This window comes from Psammomys obesus, unplaced genomic scaffold, assembly GCF_907164565.1.
Source record: "Psammomys obesus unplaced genomic scaffold, mPsaObe1.curated_primary_1811, whole genome shotgun sequence".
Classification (NCBI taxonomy): domain Eukaryota; kingdom Metazoa; phylum Chordata; class Mammalia; order Rodentia; family Muridae; genus Psammomys; species Psammomys obesus.
Genome location: NW_026588752.1, coordinates 4323237 through 4345831, shown reverse-complemented (window position 1 = coordinate 4345831; position 22595 = coordinate 4323237). Strand labels below are relative to the sequence as shown.

At 48.2% G+C, this 22595-nt stretch overlaps 1 protein-coding gene across 1 annotated transcript; it reads right to left on the bottom strand.

Annotated features, from left to right (window-relative positions):
* Positions 1 to 109: 109 nt before the first annotated feature.
* Anks3 (ankyrin repeat and sterile alpha motif domain containing 3) lies at positions 110 to 22448 on the bottom strand. Its single transcript, XM_055604449.1, has 17 exons — positions 22376 to 22448; positions 18492 to 18663; positions 15897 to 16095; positions 15561 to 15682; positions 13752 to 13833; positions 10917 to 11052; positions 8380 to 8535; positions 7017 to 7154; positions 6460 to 6569; positions 6071 to 6238; positions 4688 to 4812; positions 2344 to 2485; positions 1838 to 2010; positions 1482 to 1567; positions 1008 to 1091; positions 695 to 783; positions 110 to 585 (listed from the first exon to the last, which is right to left on the bottom strand). Exons 2-16 carry the CDS (start codon positions 18659 to 18661, stop codon positions 707 to 709), a joined length of 1968 nt encoding a protein of 655 aa, XP_055460424.1. The 5' UTR covers positions 18662 to 18663; positions 22376 to 22448; the 3' UTR covers positions 110 to 585; positions 695 to 706.
* Between the last annotated feature and the right edge of the window lie 147 nt (positions 22449 to 22595).

Here is a 22595-nt window from a genome sequence, read left to right as displayed (position 1 = left end):
GAAACACTGGTATGGCTGGAAAATTCCCACAGTTCAAGACTGGCTGGGTAAGAAAGGCTGTCTCTGCCAGGTCCACTTTGGGGCTTTGGAATGGTCCAGGAGCAGGGGAGAGACCCCACAGCCAGGGGTGGAGCTAAAAAGTGACTATACATGGTCTACTAGGGTCTGTTGATGTCACCTAGGAATTCATGTCAGGTCATCAGAAATGAGCCCCCACCAACTTGTATGTAATTTTATTTTCCCACAAACAGCACATTTTCTAGCCACCCCAGACCTCACCTGTAAGATCAAACCTTAGTGGCACCTGAATGTGCGGAACACACTCTCTCCACACAGCCCTGCCTGGTCTGAGCCAAGGCTGCCTACCAGCTTGGGGCCTTTCCACCAGGATCTGGGTGGCAGGCCCTTCATCCTGCCCCAGGGCTGGCCCAAGCTGCCATAGTGGGGCCCGGAGTCCTGTCCTCCCGTCCACAAGCTGCTCCCTGGGCTGGTCTTGCGTTCCCTGGGCTGCTGCAGCCATGTCCTCACTGCCCTGTCTTGCATGGCACATAACTTCAGGGTGGATCCATCACCCAACGTCAGAATCTGAATAAATTTGTTTTCAAAGAAAAAGAGAGAGAGAGAGCCTGCTAAGAAGGGGACAAGAATGTTAGGTGGTCCAGGGCACCCATGGACATGTGGTAGGTAATCTCACCGTTCCTCCTGGCTACGGTTCCTGCCATTTCTTCCCATTCAGCATCTGTAGTTTCTCCAGGCTCTGTTGTACAGAGCATAATGCCTGCCCTAAGGACAGGATCAATTAATGAGTATTCTGTGGTCAAGTTTCAGCAGCAGGGTAGAAGGGAAACTCAGGGTACGGGGAACAGGTGTCCCTGGGGTAAGACTACCCAGAAGTCTGAGCTGACTGGGTATGGCCAGCTTGGGGGGTCAGGTCTCAGCCTCAGTCCTTGGAAGAGGGTCTGGGAAAGGGTGAGGTTAAAGTCTTGGATGCCCTCCTGCAGACTTACCCATCTCATGGACACGGTCTTCCAGGGCCCCTGATAACTCAGGGAGGCTCAAGGACTGCAGGGGAATAGGCCAGCCTTTGGAATCTGTGGTAGAGAAGGGTGAGTTGACCAAAGGTGTGTCCTCACTCACTGCTGATGCACCTGAGGGACCACCTAGGCAGGGATGCCTCTCATGGTGTACCAACTACACGCTTAGTAACTAGCGCTTACGGCTCAGGCCTAAGCCAAGCTAAACCCTGGGAGCAGCCACCCAACTCCACTAGAGGTATTAAAGACAGTAAGCCATGAAACAAAGGGCCTTACACACGTGCCACCTACCCCCTAAATGTAAGTGTATCCCTTGGCACAAGTGGGCTTGTTCTGGGGACAGGGTTGCCATTATGACAGCCATGCGGAACCCACTGGTTGAAACTTAGCTTAGGGCTTTCTGCCCACCCTTGTCTTTGGCCGTAGCCAGGCTATTGCTCTTCTTACCTCCAGGGAGAAAGAATGGGCTTTGGGTAGTTTCACTGGGGGACTGCTCCTGCCTCACTCGAGCTGACAGCTCAGCTTGACAGGCCCTGAAGGACATGACCAAGTGTTAGTGTAGAAAAGGCCCTGCTGCCAACCCTAACCCAAACCAGGGTAAGGAAAACCTCAGCCCTGTAGCCAGCCCGAGAAGGCCCACACTAGTTATCTGGAAAGAAATGCAGATCCCCAGCCTGCTTTTAGTCAAGCCTGGGTCTCCACAGGAAAAGGCACTATGGTTTCCCCCACTTCTCACCTGCTTAGAGGATTAGGAAGGGATAATGACAATGTGTGAGCATCTAACTGGGTGTGAGCCTACTTACCGCAGCTGGTCCAGAACAAGGGCAGCATCCTGGGCCAGGGTTTGGGCCTCCTGTAGCTGGTCATGGATATCCTTTCGGGCACTATCCTGCTCCAGGAGGCAGCTCTCTACTACAGCCCGCAGTTCCTGCTCCTGGGACACCTGGCCACGCAAGGCCTCTGCCTCCTCACAGCACTGCAGGCAGATACCGAGCTAGAGGTCCCAGGCCAGGAGGCTAGGGCCCACACTCGCTGATTCCCCAAAGAGCATGAAGTCTGCTAGGCTGCCTATCTTCCCTCCCCAACCTGCCCTAGGAATCACTCCTTTGGCTCCATCCTTCATCTTCCAAGTCTACAGGGGCCACGTTCTCTAACTGGCTCTTCCCTCCTATATTCACCTGACTGTTCCATCTTCCTCTTCAAGTTTCCTCTGTCTCTAGTCTCCTGCTGAAACCTCTGCTATAAAGGTGTGACTCTAGGTGTACTCTGCCTCCTTGTATTCACAGCCCACCTGGACCACCTGACTTACTTTGTGCAGCTGGATGGCAAGCTCCTGCATCTCAGCCTCCAGCCGGTCGGCATAGGCCAGCTCCAGGGCATCACTAGGTGGGCGGGCACTACTGTGCCAACGGGCAATGGCAGAGGTCATCTTCCTTTTGGGCCCAAACAACCTGAAGGGGTGAATCAGAGGATGCATGTCAGTTTCTGTCAAATGCATGGACCTTGGTACCAACCTGCCACCAAGGCCAGTCACAAGGCAACACCTAACTGGAAGGGAGGGAGGTTGCAGTAGATCCTGGGGCAGAGGACAGAAAAAGTGTCCAAAAAGGCCTCCAACATCACTGGCTCCAGGCTTGGACAACTGTGTCTGTGCTCTAAAGGAAGATCTCCAGGAATCTTTCCCCTCCAGACAAGTGCACTGGGAGAATCTGCATGGGCTACCTTGCAGCCTAGAGGTCACTACAGGCTTTGATAGTGAGTGCAGCCAGCTCAGGCTAAGCTCAGTTCCGTATAGCAGCAGCCACCCAGACTCAACATGCAGGAAGCAGGGTAGGCAAGGCAGACCCTGTCCTCCCAGTATCAAGTACAGAAGTTCTGGTTACTGAGGGGCACTGCTATAAGTCATTCATTCACTCTCTGCCTGAAAAGATGGGGATGGAGGATGAGGAGCAGGTCTAAGGGGCAGTACCTCTTCTTCATTCTCCCTGTATAGGAAGCCAACAATAAAGACTAGGACACTGAAAAATAACACATGCTCAGAACATTGGTGCACTTGGAATGTGGGCATGAGAAGTCAATATCATCCTTGACTACATAAAAGTGGCTTGTCTCAAAGCAACTACAGATGGGAGGAAAGTGCCTAGGGAAAGGTGCAGGCTCCAGCTAGTTCTCTGCACAGAGAGAGAGAACAACAGTAAGCTTAAAAAACAAAAACAAAACCTGCAGATCCCAGGGAAGGGGGAGGTCCTGACTTTGATAGTTGCTACTTCATGAGACGTAAATATCCATTTTCAGCAACAAAGTTAAAAGACAAAAAGTAGAGTATGGCTCATTTACAGGAAAATAAACCACAGAAGTTCCAAGAAAGCATTGTAACACATTTGCTAGACAAAGGCCTTGAAACAACCATCTTAAAGATAATAAGAGAACTAAAAGATGATGTGGAAACAATACAAAATGAAAATAAAACGAAAAATGTAAAGACACAAGGAAAAGTATGGTAACTGAAGTAAAGCCTCCTAAAACAGACAAAGGCAGCTGTAGGCAGACTAAGGAAGGAACTAGCAAACTGGAACACAATGGAAATTCAGTCTGAGGAATAAGAGATTGAAAGCCACAAGGAGGGGCTGGAGAGACGGCTCAGTGGTTAAGAGCACTGGCAATTCTTCCAGAAGATCCTGGTTCAATTCCTAGCACCCACATGGCAGCTCACAATTGTCCATAGCTCCAGTTTCAGAGGATCCGACATCCTCAGACAGACATGCAGGCAAAACACCAATGCATATGAAATAAAAAAGAAAAAACCACAAGTAGAGCTCAAGATCACACAGGGGCCAAGTCACTCCCATGAGTACCTCAGGAAGGGCAGATAGATAGGTTCTGCAGAGCTAGCACCTGGAAACATCCAGGTTTGATGGAAAACATGAACTTCTGTAAAGCCCAATGAAGTCCACAGATGAATACCCTTTAGTCTGACTAAAGACATACAGAATCCCGGAGCAACAAAAGAGAAGCAGCTTAACCCATGCAGGGATCCTCAGTCAAAGTACCTGCACATTCTCATTCAAAACTCTGGAAGGCTGAGGCAGCCAAAGTGCCAAAGCAAACAGCTGTCACCAAGAATCCTTTACCTGGCAAAACTGTCCTTCCAAAGTGCAGGAGAGAGTCAGACATTCCCAGAGAGGCAAACACTGAGGAAGCCCTGTAGAAAGCAGGACACCTGCTGCACCAGAGCCACCTAGGGGAGAGCACTGCAAGTGTGAGAGCCACCCATGGAGTTATAGCAAAGGCACAAATTGCAATTTTGTATATGGACTGCTTCAGGATAAAAGGCATAATACACACTTTGGATTTTATATTAAAGTATTTTATATTTAAGCTTTTGGGAAATAAGAAACCTGTGCTATAAAATACTAACTCCAGAACTGTGACAGTTATAATAAAAAAATTAATTAAAAATCAGAAAACAGTGAACTGACAAAAACAAAGCCAAAAGGTCCAGCATACTGCAGCAAGGCCATCTTGAAACCATGTAGGCACAAAGGCCAACTTGGAAGAAAGCCTCTGTCTAGACAGGCTGCTCATCCTACCTGCTGAAGTACAAGCTGGAAGGATGGTGGAAATTATTGGGGGCGGCCAACTAGGGGACTCACGTGATGCCAATTTCCTTCAGGTCACTTTCAGTGAGGGTCAGGAAGATGCGCAGGTCCACATCCTGCTCCTCAAATACTTGTAGGTACTTTAGACACCCGATCTGTTCCAGCAGAGTGGCAAGGTCCTGGGGGAAGAAGAGACAACTGGGAGCACAAGGGGTCAGGAATGGAGAACTGGTGGTCTCCCAACTCTGGCCCCAAGCTTGACTGGACCCCTATACTTCCCTTTTAGCCTTAGGGCTGCCCACAGTGGAGAATGAGTGCTGATAGAGCTATAGGCTTAAAAATTCAGGAGTGAGACAGGGTGGTGGCGCACACCTGTAATCCCAGCACTCAGAAGGCAGAGGCAGGTGGATCTCTGTGAGTTTGAGGCCAGCCTGGTCTACAGAGTGAGTCCAAGACAGCAAGCAACCCTGTCCCAAACACAAAACAAAGAACAAGAGGGGCCTCCGAGAAAATCCCTGTTTGGGGACTTGTGATACACCACCCCCAGTCCATTATCCTGATGAACTTGGTGTCACTGTTTGATTCCATGTCTGCACGGCCCCTTGTGTTTATCCTGACTCCCACGGGCCCTCAATACTGCTCCTTCCAAAACACCATGTGAGGGAGTGCCTGGTGACGGCACAAGCTTTTCAGACTAGATGGCTATTGACATCCTAGGCTGCCTACCCGCCCTGCCAGCTCAGCTACTTCTGAGCTCAACTGTTCAACCTCTCAACTAGCTTTTCAATACTAGAATTCCAAGTTTCCATTTCTTCCCACGTTTTGCTGCTAAGGATGAAGAAAAAATGTCCCAAGATTGCTCCTCTACCACTTTCCTCAAAGAAACAGCCTTGAGATCCCAGCATAAATAGTAACAGGCTTGGAGAACTGAGAGGTACACCTATGTACCAGGCCCAGGACCCTGGAAAAAGTTGCAGGCAGAGTGGCACAGTTTATAGGTTGTTGGGGAGCAGCACACTGGGACTTACGGCACACGTGCACCCTGAGTGGCTGACCTACGATCACAGTGATGCTTCACAAGCTGGTCCACACTGAGGGTGCAGTTGCATTTCTGCGAAGTGCATACCACATGCCGTCACTGTCCCGAGCTCATTGACATCCTGTTACTATTTCCCTAGGCTTGAGGGGCCCCAGAGAGCACAACAGTACGGGAACAGACAGCCCCTACCCATGGAAAGAAAGGGATACCACCCCTACAGCTGGCCTGCTGCTCATCAGGATTCAGTTTCCAGGCCTTGTGGGAAAACCCAGTACCCTCTTCTCTCAGAGGTGCCTGGCCCTGTCATGTATATACAATAAATGACCCATCTCTATCCCGAAGTCATAGAAGTGCCATCTCCCTGAGCATGCAGCCATCAGGTTCCCAAATGGTCTTACCTGGGGTCCTGAGTAGGGGGACTTCTCAGCTTGGGGTGCAGACCCTGGTGTGCAAGCAGTCCCTGTGCTGGAAGGCCAGTGACCATCACTGTTGCTGTAACGACTTTTATTCTTCAAATAACTCTTGGTTTGTTTACGAACCGAGCTTTTGCGGGCATGATCAGAATCCTGAAGTGGAAGGGGTGTGTTGGGAGCAGCTGTTGCCTGGCCTTAAACCCCTAAACCTCTGGCCTCCTTCACCCAATGCAAGGGTGAAAAGCAAAATCTAACATGACTTACCTGCAGCTTGGGCCCCCACACTCAAGGTTCTGAGGCATTGTATAGACACACATTAAACATTCACCCATCTCCTACAATACCAAAGGAGGAAGGAGGGGAGGGACCTTTACCTCACTGCTTTCTATAGAGGCTTCACTGCTGAGCCCCTGGGCTCTTGCCAGGCCGTCACTGCTGCTGCTCCTCCACACAGGCCCAAGACTGCCACAGAAAGTGGGCTCCTCTGGTAATGGAAAACACCTGATGACAGTTCTTGCCAGTGAGGCTGCCTGTGTTGTATTGGCTCATTCTCAACTGCCTCTTGCACAGCTCAGCACTGCTTGTCTGGCCTGGCTCTGTCTCAAACACCCCCCAATATAGGATGGACAGAACTTGTTTGTTTGGTTGGTTTTTATTGTGTGCTCATAAATCCCACGCACCTACAACAGAGCTTGGCATGAGACAGAAACTTGGTAACGCACTGCCAAGTCATAGCACATGCCTCCTGCTGGGAAGATTGCCAGGAAGCCCCTGGACTGACCCTTTTTGAGTATGGAATGCCTCCTCGGTCTGTGGAAACCCTGGATTGGGATGCTGCCCTCACCTGCCCATGGCCAACTCTGGCTTACCTCACAACTGGGGCCTTCTCTATATCCTCCTCTATGGGAATTCAACAGGATGGGGTGCATACCCCGGCTGCTGCTGCTGCTGCTCTCCACATCCCGCTCATTGATGGGGGAGGTGACATCTCGGTAGCAGAGGCCCTCGCCTTCCAAGGTGTTCTCATCACTGCTGGTGAAGGTCACATAGCCCCGTGGAGGAACTTGCTCTGTGTATAGAATGGGCATGTGAACCCTCAAACATGAATGAAGGCACTAGCCTTCTTAGGGCTTTTGGGGTGATGGTGCCCCACAGCTGCCATCTCATCTCTTTGCACAGTAACTTGGCCATGCTCCAAGAGAGATTGGTTTGCACATCACAGAAAATGAGTTTGAGCGGGTGTGGTGGCGCACACCTCTAATCGCAGCACTCTGGGAGGCAGGGGCAGATGGATTTCTGTGAGTTTGAGACAACCTTGGTCTACAAAGTGAGTCTAGAACAGCCAAGGCTACTCAGAGAAACCCTGTCTCAAAAAAAAAAAAAAACAAGAAAACAAACAAATAAGCAAAACAGAAAATAAGTTTGGTGGAGCCAGAGCTAGCATCTGCTACTGTTTTCTTAGGGACAGAGTAGGCAGTAGCAGGCTTGATCTATAGACTCAACTGAAATGTTATCTTGGCACATTTAGTATAAACCCCCAAACTTACATGTATGCCCCCATCCACCAGGTGTCTATGTAACTACGGAGGTTTTGTTGTTGTTGTTATTGTTTTGATGGTGTTAGGGATGGACCTGAGGCCTATGTGCAAATACTATACCAGAGCTCCAACCCCAGCCAAAGAAAGATCTGCCTGAACACTGACCTAGAAATGGACAGTGCAGTACAAATTCATGTAATCCCTGAATATATCTCCCCAAAGAAAGCAAAGAGATGGAATCTGGCTCTGTGATACAGTACTTTCCTAGTATTCACAGAGCCTTGGGCTTCCATCCAGCACTGCAAACAACAAAACTCCAAATCCTCCATGCATGATGGCATATACCTGTAATCCCAGAATTCAGGAGGCAGAAGCAGGAGGATTGCCAAGTCCAAGACCAGCCTGAGCTATGGGGTGAAACCCAGAAGGGGAGAAAAAAGAAAGGAAGTAGAGGCATCTGCAATCTCAGCTATTCAGGATCAAAATGTGGGCAGAGCCAGGACACTGGAACTAAAATCCTATAAGTCACAATTGCTGTGACATCTATTTGAACAGAACATCCAATGAAAAGGAAAATCTTCAGAATGAAACCAAGTGTCTTGAGTTAGCAGTGACACCTAGAGCCACTCACTAGGCCAATTCTGAGCCTCACTCCTGTAGTACCCATGAGTCCAGGGACCCATGTTCTGGGGCAGTCCTGCACCCATCCAGTCTTGGGATGTGATACCAGGGAACTCTGGGAACTGTGCCTCTCACCATAGCTGGTCTGTGTCTTGCCTCCAAGTCCAATAGCTGTGATCCTGGCCAGGGCACGTGGCCCCTCGTGGATGCTGAGGCCCTTCTTTCGACAGGGCCTCTGACGCTGAGGAACAGGCCATGACTCATCTGAAGAACTCAGATCTTCATATTTTTCTGTAAGTCAGACAAGAAAATTATGACAATGGTTATCATTGGTTCAATGATGACCTTACTTGGCAACACTAAACTCTAAGGTAATGTATCTGTGTGTGCTTTTTGAGACAATGACTCACTATGCAGGCTCAGGCTGGCCTTGAACTTGTAGCAATATTCTTGCCTCTATCTCCTTAATGTTGGGGTTATGTGTATAAGCCACCATACTCGGTTTAATATGCTCTTGAGATTTTATCTTTAGGGGTGTGTGTGCAAGTCTGTGTGCAGGCATGAGGGAACCCACAGAGGCCAGAAGGAGGCACTGGGTCCTCTGGAGTCGAAAGGTTTTTGAGTCACTGCATGTACACTCTGGAAACCTAGCTCCAGTCCTCTATTGCTGAACCATCTCTCCAACTCCTAGGGTCAACTTCTCAAGGCTCCCAGAAACTACAGAACATGTAAAGGAAAACGGAAAAACAGTCAGGAGATGAGAGCACATAATTCTTTTCACACATGTATAATATTTAAAATCACTGACTAGTAGGTGACAAGGCATCATAAGATGGGAGGGTGAACAACTCTCTGGGCAGATAAGTTAGAATAAAACTGAACAGGATAAAATGACAATTTAACCAATTTAAAAAGGACTTTCAACCTAGAAATTTTAAAAATACCCAAAAATACAACAAAACTTCTGTTAAACAACTTTTAAGTGAAAGGGGAATACAAACCAAAATTACAGAATTCCTGGGGAATAACACCTACATTCCAAACTCCTGCCATGTGGCCACTAGGAAATGAAATCTATTGCCAAATTTTCTCTAGCAAAAGCAGTGAAAATGAATGAGCTGGCCTGGGAAATGGCTCAGTGCACAAAGTGTCTGCTATGCAAGAATGAAGACCTGGGGGCTGGAGAGATGGCTTAGCTGTTAAGAGCACTGACTATTCTTCTAGAGCTCCTGAGTTCAAGTCCCAGCAACCATATGATGGCTCACAACCATCTGCAATGGAATCTGATTTCCTCTTTTGGTGTGCATGAAAACAGAGTGTTCACATACATAAAATAAATAAATAAATCTTTAAAAAGTTAAAAAAAAGAATGAAGACCTGGGTCTTGTCTCAAAGAATATCAGAATCCTTTTTTTTTTTTTTTTTTTTTTTTTTTTTTTTGTGACAACCCAAGGCTGTGCCAAGAGGAAGCTAAATATCTCCTTCCCAGCCACTAGCCGTCAAAAAATCATTGAGGTGGACGCAAACTCCCTACTTTCTGTGAGAAGCGCATGGCCACAGAAGTAGCTGCTGATACTCTGGGTGAAGAGTAGAAGGGTTTTGTCATCCAATTCAGAGGAAGGGAATGACAAACAAGGTTTCCCATGAAGCAAGGAGCCTCTTCCCCCATCCCCGCCCCTTGGCTGTGGACCAAGGAGAACTAGAGAGAGGAAGCACGAGTCTATTGAGGGGTGTGCTGTGGATGGCACTCTAAGTATTCTCAACTCGGTTATTGCAAACCAAAGAAAGTAAAAAGGAGAGAAGGATATTACTGGACTAACAGACATGCTTTGTCAACTGGGACCCAAAAGAGTTAACAGAATCCAAAACTTTTCAGTCCCTCTAAAGAAGATGATGTCTAGCTTGGTGGCAGAGGCAACACCTTTACTCCCAGTACTCAGGAGACAGAGGCAGGCAGATCTCAGTGAGTTCAAGGCCAGCCTGGTCTACAGAGTGAATTCCAGAACAGCCAGGGCTACAAAGAGAAACAACCCTTTGCTCAGTCTGTGGTAGGGGTGCGTGGATACAAAGACCACCAGAATCTAACTCCAGGAAGAGACCCTAGAAAGATGGAAATTCATGATGCCAGAACAACGGCATGAGCTTTTGGAAAAAGAGAACTGGTTCCAGGATTCACACCACACAAGAAAAACAACTATCATTGGATCAGACATCTAAATGTAAAAAATGAAAACATACAAATGTTAGAAGGGATATGATCATCAGAGCTCTGAGAAAAAACTCGTTATGATGCAACATCCAGAAGCAATAAAGGACACATGATTATATAAAGGTAAAAGATGCATAGCACAAGACTGTCAAAGCCAAGAACTAAAGCTAAAGGGTTATGTCTCCTCCCCTTCTTCCTGAGGCTCCACAGCCTGCACTGTGCATGGTATCAGTTGGCAGACACTACTCTCTATGGTAGGGTCTGCTTGTCTCTGACCCTAGGCCTTGGACCCCAACCTCAGCTCCACAATGGAAATGGTGAGAAGAGAACGCCTCAGGGCAGGGCTCATAGAGCCCAACCTGGGCAAAGCCAGGGGACTCAGGGAGGGTTCTCCTTGTCTCCTGGTGTCCTTGCTGCTCAGGGCTGCCCTGACTCCATCAGGACACAGAGGCAGATCAGATACCTGGGCTCCGGTAAAGGTTCTTGGGCAGTGCAGGCGAGTGAGTGTCCATCAAGGCCACAATCTTCATGTGACCGTACTGCCTGGCCAGCATCCGGGCCGTGGCTCCACTGTGGTCTCTTGTGTCCACTTTGACTCCCTAAAAAGGTTCACGAAAGAGGAGTCAGAAACTCCCCCTCTCAGTGGACTGCTGGCCCAGAGGGATGAGAAAACAAAGCAGATTTATGATCGCTTCCCCTGGTTCAAGATACCAGTGGGGTGGGGTACAGGTGAAGGGGCTAATGACTTCTGATTCCTTCACAGCAGAAAAGACGGCCAGAAAGGCCATCACCAAGAGCAGTCATCAACCCGCCCTGCAGCTGCAGCCACTCTCCCTTCCTGAACATTGCCTGCCAAGTAGAAGAAGACAGAAAGAAGCTGGGACCTGCAGGCAGAGGCCCACCTTCAACCTCCACACCCACTACATCTGTCTCCTGATAGAGAAACAGTCATTCAGTCCATTCTTGGAAAGAAGGCTCCATCCTCCAAAGATAACTTGACTTTCTCTTGTCCTCTGAATTTGTGAGACAGAAGCAAGAGGCTCCTTGCTTCTATCTTCCTGATAGAGACAAGGACGACCTTGACTTCCTAATCCTCTTGCCTCTACCGCTGTTGGTGTTACAGGTATGTATCGCCACACTTGCTCTGTTGAAACAGGTTTTCACTGTATCTCTAGGCAGAGCTTGAACTCGCAATCCTCCTGCCTCAGTCTTCCAAGTGCTAGGATAACGTTGCTGAGCTGAGATTACAAGTTAGGCTAATTGAGGTGGGAAGACCCATACTGAATATGGATAGAATATAGTAAGGGACGGAGGCCCAGACATCATAAAAAAAAAACATGGTGAGCTTATCACTAGCATTTCTTTCTCTGGGTTTCTTGTTTGTTTGGAGACGGGCTTTCTCTGTGTACTGCTGGCTGCCTGGAACTCACAGAGATCTGCCTGCCTCTGTCTCCTGAACACTGGGATTAGAGGTGTGTATCACCACCTGACTCTCTTTAGGCTTCTTGACTTTGGACAAAATGTCACCAACTATCTCCAGTTCTTGACACCATGTCCTCCCCTCCAGGATAGATTTCCCCTTGATGTGTCAGACAAAATAAACCTTTCCTTCCTTAAACTGTTTTTCATATGGCATTTTATCACAACAATGAAAAAGCAATTAATACAATAAATATTAACACTATGAAGGAGTAATGAAAGGATGCAGACTTTCCCAATCTTTCTAACAGCTACTTTCTTTTTGTTTTTGTTTGTATGTTTATGAGACGGGGTCTCTCTGTGTAGCCCTCACTATCCTAGAGGAATCCCTATGTAAACCAGGCTGGCCTTGAACTCACAGACATCTACCTGCCTCTGCCTCCCAAGTGCTGGGATTAAATGTGTGCGCCACTGTCGCCCAGCAGATAGTTTCTTACTTCTACTGGAAACCTTATTCTGAAACTAGAAAAGCCCAGTATATTTTCTCCTTTGAAAGTCTCAGCCTTACAGTCTAATATCATGGTGGCAGGCTGGCCACCAAGGCTCTGGACGACAAATCAGAGGGAATTTAGAAAATAAAAGGTGGCCCCAAGGGTCTTCCAGGAATTGAACTTGAGAGATAATTAAGGATCTACATCAGAACTCCAAGCAACATTGTGATGCAGAGGAACTTGCAGTAGGAGTCAGTGAGCTTGGTGGGAGCAATAACAGATACCTCACAACGCTCTCCAAGGAGGAGTAGATGCAGTGCAGAGACAGAACACCCAAAACCACGGGGAGAAGAAGAGCACATCGAGGGGTGGTGGCTGATGGCTATAATCCTAGCACTTGGTCAGTGGAAGCAGGGATATCAAGAGGTCAAGGCCAGCTGATCAACAAGGCAGGTAGTTCTGAGGCCTACTTGGCTACATTAGAAGCTAACTCCACAAACCACTAAACAACAAAAGTAAATTACAAAGCACGTGTGCTGTTTCCCCTTTGGAGCTCTAAGGAAGACTCCTGCTGTGGACACTGTGTGCAAGTTCTGTGTGGACACAGGTTCTCGGTTTTCTTGAGTACACACTGGGAAAACTGATGAATGCTAAGGTAATTCTAGATGTACCTACCTATTGGAGGAATTGCCAGACTGTGTGCACTTCAAAGAAGTGCCACACAGAAGCCTGTGCCACTTCAAAGTCCACTGAGGTTCACACTTGACACTGTCACTTCCTGCCATCCTAGTCATGTAGCCTGGCTGGGTCAGGCCTATAATCCAGCTATGCAGAAAGCTGAAGCAGGAGGATGAAAGCAGTCTTCCTGGGCTACACAGCGAGTTCAAAGCCAGTTTGGACTACTTAGTAACAGCCTGTCTCTAAATAAGACATTTTAAAAAGGGCTGAGGTTGAAATTCAGTGATAGAGAGCATGCATAGCACATGCAAGGGCCTGAGCTTAATCTCCAGAAAGAGGAATAAAAAGCTTCCTATCATTTTTAAAATGTGTTTTCAAAATCATTATAAATACATAAATGTGGGTGTTTATTTTCACTCACCACTGTACATTTTTCAATGAAATGTACTGCCTCCAGGATAGCAAGACAGCTCAGGGGTAAAGACACCTGCCATCAAACCTACAATCTGAGTTCAGTTCCTAGAGTCTATTTCATGGAAGAAGACAGACTCCCATCGTGCTCTATTCCACACATACGTATGTGTGTAGACACTGCATGCTGACTGTATAGGTTTCTATTTAAAAGGAACCCCAATAAGCGTTTATAGCTTCATCGATGACTCCCATTTGCTGTGACCAAATGATAAGGTAGTAAATAAATAGCTACTTACATGATTCAAAAAATACTGCACAATTATCTCATGGCCAGAGGCAGCTGCTTCCATCAAAGGAGTGAATCCATATACAGGTTCCCTGCAAGAGGAGATCACACAGATGGTTGGCAGAGAGGAGCTAGACAAAGAACAAAACCAAGCCAAGACTCCTACATGCAGAGCAGGTTCAGGCCTGCTTAGAACTGCTGACATGTTGGGATTAGGGAGGCAGTTCAGCTGCTAATGTGCTTGCCACACAAGCATCAAGACCTGAGCTTGGTCCCCAGCAACAGGTAAAAAGCTGCTGTAGTTGTGTGTGCTTGTAACTATAGGGCTGTGAGAAAGAACAGGAAGGTCCCAAGCCAGTCAACCAGTCCAGTTTGTGAACTCTAAGTCCTAGTAAGAGACCTGCCTCAGTAAAAAAATAAATGAAAGGTGGCTGATTCCCAAGAACCACCACCGCTTCTAGCTGCTGCACACATAGACATACACCTGCCCATCCAACACTCGCCCCAAGTGTACACAAGGAAGCTAATGAGGTGAGATGGGAACAGTCAACAAGACTACACGAGCTTTACTAATTCCTCTTTACTAATTCCTCATTAACAGTCCCAAATCAAGCTCTTCCATCTTCCTTTCGTCAAGGCCTTTCCCACCTCAGTCTAAATCCCCACTTTATTCATGCTCAAAAAGCAGCTACTGCTGGGCATGGTTGAGAAGGCCCTTACTCCCAGCACCCAGAAGGCAAAGGTAGACCTCTGTGAGGCTAGCCTGAGTTCCAGGACAGCCAATGACACCTGAAGAGACCCTGTCTCAGAAAACATACTAAACAAACTAGCTTAAAGTGGCTACGGTTCATCACTTATCACAGATGCAAATGTCTCTTCCCATCTACCCACATCTCATCTTTTGCGTTCAGCAGCCCATGAACTGTTTCTGATAAACCCATCTGTGTCACTGCAACACTGTTTGCAAACAGTCCTTCACTGTTCCTCATTCCCTGCTGGACTGGAAGCTAGGAATCACGCTAAACCTGCCTCTCAACCATTGTAAGACACGTACTCTTCATATTTTAACATCTCTCAAGTTAGAATATATCTTAAAGTCATTAGACAAGCTGAATTTTAATTAGTAGCATTTTTTTCTTTCTTAGAGTCATTCAAAATTACACTATGTCTTCCAATGGGCACCAAGAGCCAGACTTGCCATGCCAACATCAGGTGGGGGCTCAGCTGGTATGTGATGTGAAGGGGTTATTTACATAACATGCATCCAACCACAGTAACTCCATCTTATGAAAGTCATGATGGAGACTGGGGAAATGGCTTAGTGGGTAGCACTTGCTGTGCAAGCCTGACAACTATAAAAGTGAATGCAGTCATGCAAGTGTCTCAATCCTAGCACACAACAGGAAGCGAGAGGGCAGAGACTGAATCTCCAGAAGCTCATAGGCTAGCTCGCGTTGGATACCCAGAAACGAAGAAATTTGACTCCAACAAGGTGGAAGGGCACGGACCAACACCTGAAAGTTGCCTGATCTCCAAACATGTGCTGCGGCACGCATACATCTGCACCCTGATCCATGAAAAGGTGCACACTCTCTCACACATGACAAAGAAAGAAAAGAAGAAAGACAAATAAATGGGTTGTTTGGTAATGATGGGACTGGGGTGTGATTCAGTGACAGGATGCTTGCTTAGCATGCATGAGGTGCACTGATGCCTGACAGCTATGGACAAAGTCCCATGCATGGGGTGGGCCTGCCTCCTTGCTTAGTGTTGGAAGAAACCTAGCCCACTCCTGTGACCACTTAGCTGCAACAATCACCTCACGTTGGCATTGGCTCCACTGTCCAATAGGAATTTGACCATCTGCTGGTGGCCGGCACTGGTGCAGTGGAAGAGTGCAGTCCAGCCCTGGATATCTTTCATCTCAAGCTCTGCACCTTGCTTCAAGAGAACAGAGCATAGGTTAGGTCCCAAGTCTTCAGGGAAGGCGAGCAGGTGGGCAGGTGTGTGGGAGGCAGCCACTGGGCCTTCAGCTGAAAGAATCTTAAGTGGTTACACATGCATATGTGCACACTGTGGCCGGCAGTGCCTCATATCCTGTCAGGGCAACCACGGGGCACCTGGGTTTCTGGGCCTAGGACCACTGGGAGCTCACCTGGAGGAGAAAGTAGGCGATGCTCTCATTGCCACAGCTGGAGGCCAGCATCAATGGAGTTTGCCCCTCCGGGGTCGGCACGTTCACACTCACGCCTGCCTCAAGCAGCAGGTGAACAATGGTATCATGTCCAATGTAGGAAGCATACATCAGCGGGGTCCAGCCACCACCATTCTTCTTATTCAAATCTAACTCTCTCCTAAACAAACACAAGTTACGCTAGATAAACCCAGCATCTCACATGTGGACTTCATCAGAGCCAGCTGCCAGGCCTGATGGACAAGCGACCTTCTAGAAAGGGTGGTCCCTTGCCCTAGGTATCCCCTGGTGGGGAGAAGCAAGGTAGGAGTGTTTCCATCCTTAGACTCTTGTGGTTAGTCATGACTATCAACTCGTCAGGATCTGAAATTAACTAAGAGATCTGCACAGGTCTGAGGAATTTTCTAGATTGGGTTAACTGAGGTGGGTAGACCTACCCTAATTACGAGAAGCACCATTCCATCGGCTGTGGTTACAGAGTAAATAGAAATGAGCGCAAAGCACTAGCACTCATTGTCCCTGCTTCCTGAGGCGATGTGACCAGCTGCCCCACTGTCCTGTCACCATGCCTCCCCTGCCACAATAGACTGCACCCTCACACCAAGTTAAAATAACCTCTACCTTCCTTAAGCTGATTTTGTCACTATTTGTCTTAGCCACAAAAAGTGACTAATGTGGCATGGTGTACATTTACCCACAGCACTTGCGGGGGCAAAGGCAGAGTTCAAGGCCAGCCTGGTCTAAAAACAAAAAACAACAACAAAAGAAAAAAAGGAAAAGTGACTTAATATAACCATCTCTGTTTTAATACTGTCATCTGTCCTACCATCTCCTAGACAAGGCCAACAATTCTTTTTTTGTACCTACAGCACCCCCATGTCAAGCAGGGGAGTCAGGCAAGGTCTAGTCATTTCTCTCTAGTTACAACATGCAGGAAGTAGCTAGCTGTTGGCACACAGATTAGGGCTAGGTAGCTAGTCAAACACCCGACAGCACAAAGGACCCACCACAGAAAAGACTTGCTGGCCTAGTTTATCAGTTGAAGTGAGGCTGAGACATCCTTTGCAGCACCAAATCAATCACCAATCTGTCTTCACAGCTGGGCAGAGGGAACAAGAAACACCACTGCCACTGACTTTCTTGTCACCTCACCCTACTGAAAAACAGAGAACCCTATTTTCTAACTGGTTTCCATTATAATTCTGGAAATGTACTTTCACTCAGGAAAGCAGAGGGGAGGGGCTCTCAGACTTTGAGGCTTGGGGATGGGAGTCCCATTACAGAAGAACATCCACCGCCTACTCCAAAGAATGTAGTTAATGCCTAGGACCTTCCTGTCAGTTCTTGCCTCTTGGTGGCAATCTGCTGTATCATCGATCAGTGCCTCTTGTGGAATCCATACTAAACTAAGCCAGGCAGCTACTTCCCATACTAGCAGCAGCTCCTACTGACTCTGGATTCTGGAATGGCCTAAAACCCTGCCTGGGCTCACTGGAATGACTTGGTGCCCAGCACTGCCTCCCTTCTTGAGTAGCAATTCCACAAAGGCAGCAGCGGCAAATGCCTCAGCAAAGCTACCACCTACCCTTCAAACCCTATTCTCTGAGACCTCCAATTTTCCTTGGCCCCAGCCTGGGCTTCCATGAGCAAGCCTGCTTCTCAACTGGGCCCAAACTCCAGGGAGAAACACAAAAAAGCTAGAGTTCTCCTCTTTGGGCTGCTCTGGGGCCATGTTTTTAACAGGACACTCAACATGTAAGAACTTGACAGTCCAAAGAATTATAGCAGAAGTCTTGTGATCCTGTGAACAAATGCTGACTCCACACCTCACTGCCCACCCCTGAGGCCACTAGGTGAAGGAGCTCTACAATCTGCTCTAGGCTGAGAGCACTCACTCTACTGGCCGAGGACAATGGATGACTGAGCTTCATGAGGCTCTGCTCTGGCACATCAGGAACTGAGAAGACAGAGAGGTCTGGGAAAGATCATCTGGTCAAGGTACCAAACAAGCACTGGCAAACTGAAGATAAAGTGTGGTAGAGCACAAGAAAGCGAAGAGACCCTTCTCCAACAAAACGTTCACACCACGTGGACTAAGAGACAGGCTGTGGAACTACTCATAGGCAGATTGGTAAAGCTGGCAGGTGGGCAGTGAAGACAGGAAGCCAGCCTCTCACCTCTGTGCCAGAGGGAAAAAGAGCGCTAAAGAACCACATTGAACCTGCAGAGGACCAAAGTGCTGGCTTTCCAGCCTTATCATTGTTTTCTCTGGGTTTTTCTACAATCAGAAGAAACCCCCAAACGACTCTGGTTCAAGTAAACTACAAATTAATGTTTATAACATAGGCCACAATGTAAGTTTTAAGCATCTTTTTTCTCAGAATCAAAAGATCCTTTTTTTCTAAGCGTCTAACATGAGCCATCAATGACACCTGCCACAGGCAGGTGTGCCTACTTGATATGTATAAAGATCTTGAGACTCCAGCCTGTGGAACTGAAGTCACTTAGGTGCTGATGAGAATATGAGGTGAAGGGATGCTCCCCAAGACCTCTTACCGCTGCACACACTCCTTCACCACCTCATACTGGCCAATGGAGGCAGCTGTGTGAAGATCCAAGGGGACATCCAGCTCCTCTCTGCTGACCTGTGCACCGAGCCCATGCCACATGGACAAGCTGCGGTTCAGGAGCTCCGGCTCGCTGGCTTCATCGCTGAGCTCAGACATGGCTGCAGAGGGAGGCCCAGGGGTTAGTTCTTCTTCCTTGGTTGTTCAAAGATGAAACACTCCTACCAATGGCAAGCCATCACCTCGTTCCTAAGAAATTGAAGCCACCATGGCTGACTTAGCTCTCTTCAAACAGCAGTGCCATCACACCACCACTGGCAAGCTTTCGTCAAGACAGAAGACAGGAGCATCTATGTAGCCAGTAGCTGTGCCGCTGCACCTGCTTCACACCACAGATTCTAGCCTGATGACCTCTCCATTGCTAGTAAAATAGTGAGTTGGGTTCCTTAGAACCTACTTGCTGAGTTTGGGTATGGAGCAAAATCTGCAACCTAGCTTCTCCAGTCCCTAGTTCCTCCGCAATGGACATGTATGTCAAATGAGCCCCTGCTTCAAACACATGGAAGTGGGGTGCAGTGGCACAACTCTGTAACCCCAGTAATGAGAAGGTGGAAGAGGCAGGATGATCATGAATTTAACGGCAGCCTGGAGTACATAACAAGTTTAGGCCAGCCTAGATACACACAGATCTTCTCTCAATAAAAGCAAGGATGGGACCTGGAAAGATGGCTCATGGGTTAAAAGCTCTGACTGCTCTTACAGGAGACCCAAGTTCAATCCCTTGCTTACAACCTCCTGTAACCACAGCTCCGGAGGATCCAACATTCCTCTGTGGCTTCCTTGAGGATCTGCACTCATGTGTGCACACACCACCCTCCAAGATACATTCATACACACAATTTTAAGTTTCTTAAAACAAACCAGGCAAGAAAGAAGGCTTGGCAGTTAAAAGTGTGTACTGATCTTACAGGGAACCTGAGGTCATTTCCCAGCATCCAAATGGCAGCTCACAACTGCCTGGAACTCTAGCTCCAGAGGATCCAACACACTCCCACGCATGTCCACACACAAATACACATATACATACAAAATTTAAAACGAAAATAAAAAATTAAAAGTCAAAAACCCATAAAGGCCAAGAATGCAGTGACTGAGCACTTGCATGTCCACAAACCACATAGAAAGCAATGTGTGGGAAAGCCTGACTTAATCATGGCACTTGGGAGGTGGAAACGGGATTGTGAGTTTAAGACCACCCTGGGAATTCGGGGCAGTGGTGGCCTTTAATCCTAAGGACTCAGGGGGCAGAGGCAGTTGGATCTCTTTGAGTTCAGGCCAGCCTGGTCTACAAAGTGAATTCCAGGACAGCCAGGGCTACCCAGTGAAAACCTGTCTCAAAAATCAAACAAAGAAACAAACTAAGTCTAGAGTCTAGGATACATAGCAAGAATTTGTCTCAGAAAAAGAAAAAAAAAAAAAAAAGCCCATTGTGGTGGCACATGCCTTTTATCCCAGCACTTGGGAGGTAGGGGCAGGCAGATCGCAGTGAGTTTGAGGCCAGCCTGGTCTACAAATTGAGTCCAGGACAGCCAAAGCTATACAGAGAAATCCTGTCTCAAAAAAAAAAAAAAAAAAAAATATGAGAAAGGGAGTGGGGAGGAAAGAAAGGGAAAAGTAGAACAAGGGGGAAAGAAAACCCCCAGCAGACTACAGAATGCAACCCCTGATGTTCAACTATGTTACCTGAGTAGGAATCCACCTGTGTAACCCTTCTAAGCAGGAAAGACGAACACCAAAGGATGACAAGTGTAGGATTATGAGTCCTTTATTCTGGGCAATCCTACTCAAACCACAGCCTATCCAGTAACCTCCTAGTAGATTCTTAAGTCTAGGAGCAAAGGAAGCTAGTACAGGATAGGGAGGGTTCTGGGATACAGGCCAGGTGCTAAAGCACTGCATACTGCCTTGAGTCTTGAGTCCAACTCCTGGCGTGGCTACAAAATGAGGTGGGTGGTAATAGAAGAGATAATGGCGGTTTTCACTAAGTAGGGTCTCAGTTATATGTTCTGCTCTAACCTGTGTAAATGGCCACTGTTTTGTTCTGAGACAAGGTCCCACTGTGTAGCACTGGGTGGCCTAGAACTCAATTTGTAGACCAGGCTGGACTTGAGCTCAGAGATATGGCTGTCTTTCCTGAGATCAAAGGCATGTGCCACTACACCTAGATAAATGGCCACTGGTACTAAGCATCCGTGGGGGCCATGTCTGTGACCCCAAATGACATCAAGTGGCAGAATCCTCCAGGACCTTATCACAGTGTCCTGGCAAGGTTATTACTCTGAGGTTGGAACTGGCCCAACCTGATCCAACAGCACAACAGAAGGGCCAGGCTTTGGCCCTGAGCCCACCTGGGATCCACACAGAGGCCAGGAACACTGCAGGAGTAGCGCAAAGAATACAGAGCACCAATATCCATACTCAAGAGCTCTGGCAAATCCAGAAGGAAGCCTGAAGGAAGTAGGTACCCAGAAGGTACTAACTTCCTGCCTCCTAAGCACCTTAGCATTCTTCTGCATTGGTGATTGCCAAAAGAGACAAAGTTGGGCCTGGCAGCACAACTTTCAGATAGAGGCAGGAGGGTCAAATCACAAGCCTGCCTAGGCAACTTAGTGAGATAAAAGCATTTAAAAAGTAGAATGATAGGGCGGAGAGATTGCTCAGCACTGTCTGCTTTTCCAGAGATTCTGAGTTCAATTCCCTACAACCACCTGTTGGCTCACAACCATCTATAATGTGATCTGATGCCCTCTTCTAACCTGCAGGTGTACATGCAGATAGAGCACTCATACATTAAAAAATAATAATAAAAGCATGCCTTTAATCCCAGCAGAGGCAGAGGCAGGTGGAGCTTTCTGAGTTCAAGGCCAGCCTTCTCTACAGAGTGAGTTCCAGGATGCCAAGGCTACAACAAAGACACCCTGTCACAAAAAAAAAAAAAAAAAAAAAAAAAAACACCACAAAAATCACTAACCTAGGAGACAGTCATATGGTAAATGGTATGTGTGTGCACTGGTGAGGTGAAAAACAAGGCCTGCATTCTGGAGCCACCTGCTTCACAGGCCGCAAAGCCTAAACTCAAGTAGTGCCTAACCTTACAGGTGAGACCTAATCTCTGAACCAACAGTGGACAATCAGAAACACTGGCAGATTAGCAGAACTCTGGAAGGGCTCACGCCTGTAATTCTAGCTCCTGGGGGCTGGGACAGGAGACTACCTTTGAGTTCAAGGCCAACCGGGAATACAAGAGATGCTTACTCAAAAAAACATAAAACCCGCTAGCGTAGTGGCACAAGCCTTTAATCTCAGCACGTGGGAGGCAGATCTCTGAATTCGAGGCCAGCCTGGTCTACACAGTGGGAAACCCCTATCTCACGGCCCTCGCACCCCCAAAAAATCCATTCGAGTAAAATAAGTGTTTCTATGTCTTCTGCACCTCGCTTCCAGAATTTCAGTAGCAGCATTGATATGTTACTCTTAAAAAAAGAACTTTAATTTTTTTTTGAAGGCTATCCTGATGACAACTGTCACTCCTTCAAGAGATCCGTCAAGGCCTGGAGAGAGACCCTATAACCCAAAGGTGCGACGCGGGTCCGGCCCCAGCGGGTCCCGGCGACCGTGCACGACCGCAGGCTCCCGTGTCCGCAGGCTGGACACTCTGGCAGGCTACCTCGCCTGACTCCTCGGTTTAGCACCAAGGAGCCGGGCCCGCGTCCCCAAACCCTGCGACAGACAAGCGCCAGGGCTGGCCGCCGGGGCGGACGCAGGGCGCCTCAGGCACCGCCTCTCAGAGGGCCCCGCCGCGGCCCGGCCTACCTGCAAGGCCTCGGGTTCCCGCGCCACCCTCCTGCAGCAGCTGCACGCTCCCTCACCGGCCAACAGCCCTGCGCCCGGCCCACCCCGGAAGGAATTGTAGGAGGGCGCGGAGCACCCCGGGAAGAGCACGGACGTTCTGCTGGTGACCGCCAAAGCAGCCAATGAGACGGCAGATACCGGCCCCCTCGCTCAGGAGCCAATCCTGAGGCACAGAGGTGGG